We start from the raw sequence: 12496 nt of genomic DNA, 5'->3' as shown, positions 1-12496 counted from the left end.
AACTTCTTTATCACCTAGCTCATAAAATATTGGATTGACTACAAGGAAAGAACAGCTGACTTTGATGATGTTCTCCCTGATCATAAGGGGGGAAAATCTACTATAGTCTAATTATCACTGAAGTTCAAATTCAACTACCCAAATCCCTACGAAGGTGTGTGTGCATGTGAGTGTGTAAATTTCAACAGTAAATTTTCAAAGTACTTTAGAGATGACTCAATAGATTATAATTTGTCACTTCTTGATTGGGCTTTGAAAATAGATTAAAGCATTATAACAATACAAACAAATTATGTCAAAATTATTCAATGTATAGATTTGCCCACACATAACTTCTATTTATAAATTAAAACTTTAAAATATTTTTGTCTTAAAAAAAAAAACCAAAACCTGAAGTCATGGTGAATCATAAGCTATCAGTGTGATTCTTTGGTGCATTAGAGGTAAGATATATATAACCAGAACAGCAAATTCAAGAAAATTTTGAAAATAATAATAATAAATGCACATTTGGTGCCACAGCATGCCATACAATCCTTACAATTCCTACATAATAGTTGAATTTCCATAGCTTAAAAAAAAATGAATTATTTTTGTTCACACAGATTCCTTTTTTTTTTTCTAATTATTTTAGGAAAGGTAAATATTAAATCAATGGCTCTTTCTAACTCAGATGGACCTTCTCCTGCTATATTTCTATCACAATCCGTACTGCAGCAAGTTGTATTACATATGTCCTGAGTTACTCAGGAATGCAAAGGCAAGAAATGTCAACATGATGATGAGACACAAAATAAAAGGAAAGGATGAAGAGAACTGTGTATTACTAAAATGAAAGAGAAGAGTCAGATATATTTACTGTGACAGGACCTAATGGATTAGTCCAACTTTGTGTATGGGAAGAAAGTCATTATTAATCTAAGAAACAAAGCAGTAGAATTAATTTACTTTTAAATTTTAAAAAAGACTAGCTTGCGAGAAACTGCACTTAGTCACTGATACATATATTCTACAATAGATTCCTTGTTAATGTGGAAAAAAGGAAAGAGATTATGAAGAGAAAAGGAAGGGATGGAGGAAAAAAAGGATAGGAATAATAAAAAGAAAGCCTGGTACAGTAAGTCAAAATAAAAAGTAAAACTAGCAACTAGGGTACATAAGGCAATAGAAGTCAACTATTTGAAAGACCCTCTTAACATATACACCGTTTTATACCTATTTTAAAACTACTTTTAAATTTCAACATCTTTTCCTATAAAAGTTACAAAGTCACTGTGATGGTAGATTTTATATGTCAACTTGGCTAGGTTATGGTGTCTAAATGTTTGGTCAAGAACCCTTGTCTGATCGTCACTTTGAGTGTATTTCATAGGTGGATTTTCCCTCTATAAACACTTTGTTGCACGCATAGCTAATCACATCTACAATCACCACACTGCCCTTCAGCAATGTGGAGAGTTTCCTCATCTGATCAGCTGGAGGTCTTAAGAGCCAGAACTGAGGATTTCAGAAGTCAGAAGAATTTCTGCCCCTCTCTGTCTGTCTGTATGTCATTCTATATTCTGTTTCTCTGGAAAACTCAAACACAGTCATGTTGTAGTTTGATGTTTAAATTATTGATGTAACAAACACTTCAAGTCTAATTAGGTTACATTAAAATGATTAAAGAGATTAATAATAAGAACCAATAAGCATCCATTTCTTAGTGTTGAAATAAAAAATAGTGACATCATCAGACCCATTATACATTCTCTTCATTGCAAATTTGTCAGATTTGTGAATAATCACCAGGTTTTTCATACTCACAATCCTTCCCTGCTACCATCAATCAGGGCTTGAAATAAGGGCTTGTTATGAGGTATGGTCTGTAAGATGTTGCCGTCCCCTGTCACATAGCCAATGGCCCACTGTCCCAATCGAGTGCAGCTTAACCGGAAAATATAGCTGTGAGACATGAGAAAATAATGTTTAACTGCACTCTAAATGTAAACTAACTACTAAACAATTTGTTAGTTTTTATTTTTTTTCAGCAAAAGAATAATTATTTAGAAATCCTGATAAAAATTGCTTAACTTATTTTATCACTCTTGTCTTCTCTTATATATCTATAAAAGAAGCACTGAGTGATTTTTAAAAATTTAAATACCTCCAGGATAATATCAGGAAAAAAGTGAAATATCAAAGTGATTTATTGCCATCACCAGTGGGATTCTGTGTACGAAAGTGCTGGTGGTACAAAATGGCTCTGACATAAATCTGTTTTGGAAATAGGACAAGAATAAATAAATAAATAAAAATTTAATTTGTCCACCTCAGACAGAATTTGAGCCAATTTCCACTGTGGAATTTAATATTACTTGATAAGAATACTAAAATTAAAATTATTCAGTATTTCAGTTGTTAAATAACTTGTAAAAAATGACTTTCTCTTTCAAGCATTCTAGCCATTCATCTTCAAATAAATGTTCAAAAAGAACTGAACTACATTAATAACAGAGAAAACTAGACATGTCATCATTGCCATTTAACCTTCTCAAGTTAATACTTTGCAATAGGACATAAAGACTGTTCAAAAATATAAATCAAATTAAAGAAAATTCCCTTAAAATTAATCCCCAATGGCAGAAGACATTGGTTTGGCTTAAATTCATTATCATTTGTTTATTATTTTATCTATCTATCTACTTATTTCATTTTACCCACTTCTCTTTAGTCTTTAATGTCTATACAGTCTTTGGATTTAGTTAACTTACATATTTAGTACTGCAATGTGATTTCATCTTCCAAAAAACTTGTTTCTTTAAAGAAAAGAAGCTGTCTTTTCAAGAATATATAAAAACATATTATTCTACAGAGTCTGAAAATATATTAACCTATCAAATATTGGCACCTGTAGTCAGATCCAGATAAAATAATTCCATACAGATTTATGGGTGTGATTTTATGAGAAGGAGCAAAAACAGAAGTCAATATAAATTAAAATGAAAAGGGAAGCAGACTTGGCCCAATGAATAGGGTGTCTGCCTACCCCATGGGGGTCCATGGTTCAAACCCCGGGCCTCCTTGACCTGTGTGGAGCTGGCCCATGTGCAGTGCTGATGCGTGTAAGGAGTGTCCTGCCACGCAGGGGTGTCCCCCACATAGGGGAGACCCACGCACAAGGAGTGCACCCCATAAGGAGAGCCGACCAGCGCGAAAGAAAGTACAGTCTGCCCAGGAATGGTGCCGCACACACTGAGAGCTGACACAACAAGATGACGCAACAAAAAGAAACACAGATTCCCGGTGCTGCTGATAAGGATAGAAGCAGTCACAGAAGAACACACAGCAAATGGACACAGAGAGCAGACAACTGGGGGGTGGGGGGGAGAGGGGAGAGAAATAAATAAAAATAAATAAACCTTAAAAAAAAAGCCCTTAAAAAAATGGAAAAGGTTGTTATTAAACTGTAACATTAATAAATTAATGATAAAATTCTTTCAAATGAAAAGTCAAATGTTAAAGAGAAATCTTAAAGACATGCAATATTATTCTCAGCAGAACTTACAGACTATAATATTAAAATGGAGGAAATAATTACAAATCTGCATTCTTACAGTAATTTAAATAGTAATTCTCCACTTATTCATATATTAGGAACCTAGTCAATGCTGAAAAGAATACATGAGAAATTGCTCAGGTTTTAATCAACATCCTTCTCTGCTATCATTAACATTGTTTTAGGGTGGCGTTTCTAAAATTAGTTACTACATAAGATGGTCAAGCAATTCATGAGATCAGAGACATTCGTAACACAGCAATCTGGAGAGAGCCACAAGATGGCTTTTTTTGAGCAATTTCTTCCTTTCACGCACTATTGAAGTTCAACCAAATATAATTGTTATATATTGAGGATGTTAAATTTTAACCCTATGATAATCACAAGGAAAATAGATGAAAAATATATCCAGATGGAAATGAGCAGGCAATCAGTATGGTACAACATAAGAAAGCAAAGAAATATAGAAGTAGGTTTTAATGCAAGTGGGGGATAAAAATGGTATAAGACTTACAAAGGATAAATAGCAAAATGGCAGAAGAGAGACCTATATGATCAGTAATGACTTTAAATATAAATGGATTAAACTCAATGAAATACTAGCAACCCAAATCCAACAGGATATGAAAAGAATTACACACCCTTACCAAGGGGGATTTAACCCTGGTATGCAAGATTGGTTCAGCATAAGAAAATCAATTAATGCAATACACAACATTAACAAAATGAAGGAATAAAAATTTAAATATAAATACAGATAGAAGGGGGAAAAATCCACAACAAAGCTCCTAGAGCTTATAAATGAATTTGGCAAACTGGCAGGTTACAAGATCAACATGCAAAAACCAACAAACAGTGTTTCCATACACAAGCAATGAACAATCAGAAATCAAAAAATCAAGAAAAAAATTCCATTTACAATAGCAAAAAAAGGAATCAAATATATAGGAATAAATCTGAACAAAAATGTAAAAGACTTGTACACAGAAAACTACAACACATTGCTAAAAGAAATTAAAGACCTAAATAAATGGATGAATATTCCATGCTCATGAATTGGAATACTAAATACCATTAAGATGTCAACATTTTCCAAAACAATTTATAGATTCTATGCAAACCCAATCAAAACTCCAACAACCTTCTCTGCAGAGATGGAAAAGCCAATCAGCAAATTTATGTGGAAGATTAAGGGGCCCAAAATAGATAAAGTTATCTTGAAAAAGAAGAATGAAATTGTAGGATTCACACTTCCCAATATTAAACCTTGCTGTGATGAAGCCGCTGTGGTTTAATCAACTGGGCTCCCATATGGAGGCTATGGGTTCGCGTCCCAGGGCCTCTTTGTGAAGGCAAGCTGGCCCGTGCCCACAGAGAGCTGACGATCTGCGCCCACAGAGAACTGACAGCTCATGCCCAGAGAGCGGACAGCTGATGCTCGCCGAGAGCTGGGGCAGCAAGAAGATGCAACAAAGGGAGACAAGTAGACACAGAAGAACGTGCAGCAAATGGATACAGACAGCAGACAGCAAGCAAGCTACAGGGGGGGTAATTTAAAAAAAAAAACTTACTACAAAGCCACAGAAATCAGAACAGCATGGTACTGGCACAAGACATGTAAACCAATGAGATAGAATGAAGAGCTCAAAAATGAACCTTCACATTTATGGCCAACTGATTCTGGGAAAACTGGATCTCCATTTGTAAAAACCCTACCTCACACCATATACAAAAATCAACTGAAAATGGATCAAAGCCCTAAATATATGAGCTAGAACTACTAAACTCCTAGTAAAAAAATGTAGGGAAGCATCTTCAGAACCTTGTGGTAGATAATAGTTTCTTAGACTATACCCAAAGCACAGGCAACAAAAGAAAAAGTAGATAAATGGGAACTCATCAAAATAAAAAACTTTTATTCCTCAAAGGACTTTATCACAAAAGTAAAAAGGCAACCTACACTATGGGAGAAAATATTTGCCAACCACATAACCGATAAAGGGTTTATACCCAGGATATATAAAGAAATCCTTCAGCTTAACAACAAAAATACAAACAACCCAATTTAAAAATGGGCAAAAGCCTTGAACAGACATGTCTCCAAAGAAGATTGAGGACAATGGCTAGAAAGCAATGTAAATAAAAACCACAATGAGATACTACTCCATACTCATTAGAGTGACTATTAAAACAAAATCAAAAAACAACAACAAAAAAACAAAACAGAAAATATCAAGAGTTGGAGAGGATGCAGAAAAACAGGAGCACCCATTCACTGCTGGTGGCAATGTGAAATGGGGCAGCCACCGTAGAAGACATTTTGGCAGTTCCTTAGAAAGCTAAGTATTGAACTACCATATGACCCCACAATCCCACTACTAGTTGTACATCCAAAAGAATTGATAGCAGGGATTCAAACAGATATTTTCACACTGATGTTCACAGCAACATTATTCACCATTGCCAAAGATCAAAGCAACCCAAGCGTCCATCAACTGATGAATGGATAAATAAAATATGGTGTATATATACAATGAACTATCACTCCATCACAAAAAGGAATGAAGTCTTTATACATGTGAACATGGCTGAACCTAAGATATCATATTGAGGGAAATAAGCCAGATACAAAAGGACAAATATTGTATGATCTAATATATTTGAAACTATTAGAATAAGCAAACTCAGAGTTAGAATCTAGAATATAAGATATTAAGTGATGGAGTGGGGATAGGGATTGGGAAGTTAAAGCTTAAAATGTACAGGTTTCCTATTTGGAATGATGGAAAGGTTTTGGTTTTGGATGGTGGTGATGGTAGCACAGCATTGTGAATTCAATAAATAGCACTGAAATATATATCTGAATATAATATAGAAGGAGAAAGGTTAGATTGTTTATACAGCAACCAAATACAAATTTTAAAAAAAATCCATGGAACTGGACTACACAAGCAGTGAACCCTAAGTTAAACCATGGACACTAATTAATAGTACAATTATAAAAATGAACTATCATCAACTGTAATAATTCAAGGTATTGGTGGTGGGGTGGCATATGGGAATCCTGTATTTTATGCATGATTGTTCTATAAGCCCACAACTTCTCTAATAAAAGGGAAAAAACTCAACCAAGTTCATTCCTAAAATGAAATCACCCCTGTATGAAACACAGTGCAGTAATAGGCACTGGAATGGTCCTCGTACTAAAACGTGAACACTCTGAGGACAGTCTCTACCATCATTACTGCCATACCCAGCACACTGTCTGCCATATTGCAGGTACAAAGTACAAATGCTTGCTGTATGCTTAACGCATTTTTAGATGTGATGTAGAGGAAAATGCACTGAGCCAGGTAAGAGGCATATTATCTGGTCCCAGATTTGCTTTACTGAGGTGTGATTTCTTGGCCAAAGCCAAATAGTCAACCTCTTTAGGCTTCATTTATTTCCATCAAATGGAAAATAAATAATAAATTCTGAGGCATGAAGGACCATGAGGTTTTATAGAAGGTGATTTCAAAAACATGAAATTCGGTTTAATTATAACAATTAAGCTGCACCATGTACTTAAATATATTTATCATAAAGCCGAATGGACAATATTTTGAAAAATACCCTAAAGCAAAGAACATAAAACTGGTTTGTCTTTAGCACCATATTCAAGTATTTAAATAATGCATATGATTTTTATATACAATCACAAGTGCCCTAAAAAGTCCATATGTTAATGTTCTATTCCAATTAAAAAGCAGAACTCCGAGGTAATGGATCTTTAAGTTCATCAAAAAATATCTAGTACTACAGCCCCTTTCATTTTATAAACAATAAGTTTTGGAAAAGGCACAATGTATCAATAAAAAGGATTCAATTAAGAAGCCCCATCTTGGTCTAGAATCGTTTTTCTTTTCCCATGGGTGTTACCAATTTCCTTAGAATGACCATAGAGAATTTTTAATCTTTAGACACATGGCATATTGCTGCTAAAAAGTCTTACCTTCCAGGTTTGGTGCTGTATTTCTGAAGTCGTGCTTTAACTTCATCATATGTGAGAAATGCCATGTAACCCGGATGTGTTACAGCTAAAAAATTCCAATTCCGTAAAATGGAGCCCCAAGGCTGGAAATATAAAGAAATAGAAATATCAATATTAAATAAAATATAAATAAAAATGATTATCTGAAGAATATCAACTATAGATTACCTACCAATCCATTGTTTAATATAATTGTAGATTTCTCCTGGATATTATTAAAGTTAGTATGAGTTTATGTGACTTAGATCAATCTCTGTTATCTAACAGCAAACATGCTATACCTTATTCCTTATGAAGGAATATAATTAAGCAGAATTAAGCAGATTTCTTATGGACAGAACATGGAGAGCAAAAAGGAAAAGCAGATACTCTCTCAACAGAGTTTTTTTTTAAATCCCCCACCCCTACCCTGTGGCTTTTTGCATGCTGTCAGCTCTGTGTCCATTCACTATACGTTCTGTATCTGTATTTATTTTTTATTTTCCCCTCCCCCCTTGCAGCTTGCTTGCTATCTGTCCTCTGTGTCCATTCACTGCGGGCTCTTCTGTGTTCTCACTTGCCTCCCATCTTTTTGTTGCTTCACCTTGCTGAGTTGGTGCTCTGCGGTGCCTGCGGGCTTGGCGGTGCTCCACAGCATGCAGACGAGCATGCCTTCATAAGGAGGCCCCGGGATGCGAACCGAGGGTCTCTCATATGGTAGATGGAAGTTCCTCTGATTGAGCCACAGCTGCTTCCCCAGAGTTTATTTTTAATACAGCGTTGTGATCATTTTGAAACATTATCACATTACTCAAAGCCCTCCTATTTTGAGTATAAGCTAAAGCTCTTATAAAGAGCCCAAAACGACTGCATAGGGTTTGGCTCTCAGTTTCCTCTCTCTCCCATCTGCCTCTTCTCCAGCCATACAGGCCTCTTTGCTCTTGGCTTGAACAAAAAAGCACTTTGCCCCAGAGAAACTTTGTATTTGCTGACCCTTCTACATGAATTCTCTTCCCCTAAATATCCACAGTTCCTTTTGCCAAATGCCACTTCATTAATGAGACCTTCTCAGACCACTCATTTAAAACTGCTGCCTCCCACCAAACTTCTTTCTTCCATGTGTTGTTTTTCTCCCCACTATTGTACCCTCGTCTTCTAGATTACTGTCTAAACCTAATAAAAGCTCATTTTATTGATCAAGAAATCATACCAGAGGATTTAAGTGATTCAACATTAACCATAAGCTCCAAGAGGGCAAGGAACATGCCTGTTTGGCTGACTAAACAGTTACCAGTAAACAGTATGGCTCACTGTGCAAACAAACTGTCTATGCATTGTCAGATACATAGTAAGCAGGCAAGGATATTTGTTGTTAAACAGATCCTCTAATTAGTAACGTCTAAAAATGCTTGACTATGTTACCTGGTGTTCTTTCCATGGAACATATTTCTATAGTCATATTCAGTCTATTCTTACACAACTATAAAATCAGAAATGGTTTAGGATTTAAAAGTGAGATACAGAAATTTTTCACAGAAACATAGATACATTTGTCTTGTATAATGTTCTCCTTAAACTGATTAGGTGACCAATCAGTTGCCACGGCAAGAGAAAAAAAGGAATCCATGATAGACAACTTTGCTTAAGGGTTTAGATGAATCATCTCTGCAATATTTTTAAGGCTGAAGATACATTTAATCCAGGGAATTGGCAGCATATTCTATTTGATGTGCCAGATTATTAACTCAAATCTTCTACACAAAGGGAAAAAAAAAAAGTCATTTTAAATTGCCAAATTAAAGTTGTTGAAATAGTCATCCTAGACATGAATACTGGTAGAGGGTTCCTGCTTTTGTTTTGAGACTTGTTCCTTATTATTGTTAAGAAAGTTTCAAATTTACCAGGTGGGATAAGGATAACAAAGGGAGGATTACTTCTTGATAAAGAGTTTAGTTTTTCTTTGACATAACTAGAAAAATCTTGAGAGTATTTCCCCATCACACTGAAAAACATAACTGGCTAAAAAAAAAAAAAAGACCTCTAGGGCATACCACTATGAGAGGTTCTGGCTATATACTTGAAAAAAAATAAATGTTTTTAATTTTCTGCTTAAAGCATGACTCAAAATTGTATAAAACAGTACCTGGGAAGATAGTAGCATACATAAAAACCAGAAGAAAAAAAACAACAACAGCCCTGCAATTACAGGAATTGTTTTTGTTTTTTCTGCTTCTCACATCTACTAAGGACAAGGATGGAAAATTATATCAAACAAATATTTGGGTCACTTCCATTAAAGTCCACATAAATTAATGGAAGAGCTGGTTTAAAAAAAAACATTGGACTTTATAGAGCCAATGCATGATCAAAATACAAGTGAGAAAAATGAAATTGGAGATTTGAGCCAACTGCTGCAGGATTTAGCAATCATTTCTTAGTACATAATCCAGAGAGCTAGCTTCTAACTGCAAAAATATTTATGTAATAGAAAGAATCTGTGTACTGTTTTTCTTGTGAATGCAACCCACTCAAAACAGTCAGAAACACGTGGTAGTTATGTTTTTTTATAAAATGTTTTTTCTAAGTATTCTGCCAAGTAATGGCTTAAGGCAGGCAAAACAAGTGCTTTGAAGAATTATTTTGTAATTTCTTTTTAAATTAAAAGAAATCTTTTTACATACACCAACAAAAAATCATTTAGAAATTCTTAAATGATTCCAGATATTAATGAAATGAATTAAGCAGAATAGTCCCTCCAGTCTCCCAAATGCTACTACTTTCAAGAACAGTCATTGATCTTACAATTGATATAGGAAGAGGGGTCTTGGCTGGTCTGCCCGGAAATGCTCTCTTCCTTGCTATAACTGTTGACTTTCCTCTTTTTTTTTTTCTTTTTATTTCATTGGTGCTATATATTCTATACTCAAAAGGGTATTTTCCAAATCATTCCTTCTTTACCCTGCCACCCCTTGAACTTGGTGCCCCATTTCTCAACAGCCCAGTCCTCTCTAATAGTAGGGAAAATGACAGGAGGAGTAGCAGATCCAGGGAGAGGAAAGAGAGAAGCAAAATTCCTATATTTCATTCCAGGACTTTAGTATCTGCCAATCCCAATATCTCTGAACAACCTGGAGAGGAGAAAGAGAAGGTTAAGGGCAGCAGAAGGAAGTAACCACCTCAAGATCCTCCAAATGAGAACCCAGGATTTGGATATCAGGATGAGAGAAGAGAGGAAGAACAGGTAATGAATTTCCAGCTTTCTTACTTCTTTCCTGCCCAAACACAAATCTTTACCTCATCTCCTGCCCTCCGCTGACTCCTTTTTGTAACCTTATAGCAGTTTCTCTACTTCAGACACCAAGACCTGAGAGTGTACTTTATCCTGCTCTAAGATCCCACTCTGCAGCCCTAATAATTTAGAGTTATAGGAATTCACTGCCTGCAACAGAATAGGTGTTCAGGTACATCCAATATTTTTCAAAAAATTTTTTTTCCATATAGAATAACTAAATATATTAATAACTTAAAACTGTTAACTCAATAAAGTTGTATAAAAATTTTAAAACCAGCAAAAGTCAGTACATCTACTTCTCTATGAATCAATTTTATTAGACGTATGATTGTAGTCAAAGCAGCTGAATAAAAAGTATAGAACCCAAAGGAAGTGAAGAATCTCAGAAATACAACTAGAATTCATCAGCTATTCTGTAATTATGTGTTCTTAAAGTGACTAGGCATTATTGCGGGCACAAGTAAGATTTTGGTATTGTTATCTAAAACTTTTCAAAGCAGCTCTACTTAAAAATACCCTTTTCTTCTCCCATCCCAGAAAGGATAAATAAAATATACAAGCCTCAGTGTATAGTCATTTGGATGGTTTTAAAATTAAATAGCTTAGAGAAAAATATGTACATACATTAAGTATCAGTTTGGATAAGTGTTTAACTCAAGTGTTTAACTCATATTAAGTTGTCCTAATACTTTTAATAGATAAATCTGAGGCATTCTAGCATTTAATATCCACACTATAAAGTTATACAGGCTTCCGCACAAAAAACAGTCTTCCTAGAATGAGAAGTTAGTTTTCATGTAAAAAAACCACCTTTCCTCTCTTTCTTTAAAGATAAAGTATTATTTAGAGTATACTTGTATTTATTCCATAGTATTATCAGAAGTATTTATTCCATAGTATTATCAGAAGTCTTTAAAGAAAGTAGAGGTTCCATTATAAATAAGATGATACAAGTGTTTTTTTTAAATGGAATTTAAAATCACCAAAAAAAGGATAAACCAAGGAAATAATCATGAAATAACTACAAAAAAGTGAAAATAAGCACACATTCTGCAGACAATCATGCAATTTCTTACCCTAAACACATAGGTCGAATTATGATTTTGAAATGTAATGAAGTAAAATGTATACTATAAGTATTACTGGCAAGGGTTAACTTGCCTTCTGTTAATGAGTTCTTTCATAAATTACAAATAAATCCCATGTAATCTTGTTTTCTTACATAAATCAGTTATCCCAATCCTTACAGGCTTGTGCTAAGCAGAGTCAGAAATCAAAGAAGCAAAATTCTTATAACATGACAAACATGAAAACCAACATTACACTCTAATATTTGCTGAAAGCATGTTTCAACAGAATAATCTTACTTCAGACAAAAATAATAAAAAATCATGTCAGAATATAAGCCTGGGCTTCTGACTTTTACCTCATTATATAATTTATATTATTACAATAATATATAAGCACAATTCCTTCATTTTGTGACTAACTGAACTAAACCCCATAGTTTTACATATAATTTAGAGGTAGGATAAACTCAAATTTTAGGTACTCATGATCAGAGGAATTCCAATGAGGCATGAAAAAAAAATTAGCATCTGGCTTTTACCATATGATGATACCTACTTTTGAATAGTTATGAAGGACTGATTGA

General features: G+C 34.4%; 1 protein-coding gene across 10 annotated transcripts in view; it reads right to left on the bottom strand.

The window, feature by feature from the left end:
• CBLB (Cbl proto-oncogene B) overlaps window positions 1–12496 on the bottom strand; it is a 189005-nt gene that overhangs the window by 75842 nt on the left and 100667 nt on the right. For all 10 annotated transcript variants that reach the window (XM_004460195.5, XM_004460196.4, XM_023589318.2 and 7 more), the window contains exons 6-7: window positions 7533–7654; window positions 1807–1944 (exon numbers count right to left, since the gene is read on the bottom strand). In XM_004460195.5, the coding sequence (XP_004460252.1) occupies window positions 1807–1944; window positions 7533–7654 (260 nt within the window). The remainder of the gene's footprint in view (window positions 1–1806; window positions 1945–7532; window positions 7655–12496) is intronic.

This window comes from Dasypus novemcinctus, chromosome 4 (genome assembly GCF_030445035.2).
Source record: "Dasypus novemcinctus isolate mDasNov1 chromosome 4, mDasNov1.1.hap2, whole genome shotgun sequence".
Classification (NCBI taxonomy): Eukaryota; Metazoa; Chordata; class Mammalia; order Cingulata; family Dasypodidae; genus Dasypus; species Dasypus novemcinctus.
The sequence above is the reverse complement of the archived record's forward strand: the minus strand, read 5'-3'. Positions and strand labels throughout refer to the sequence as shown.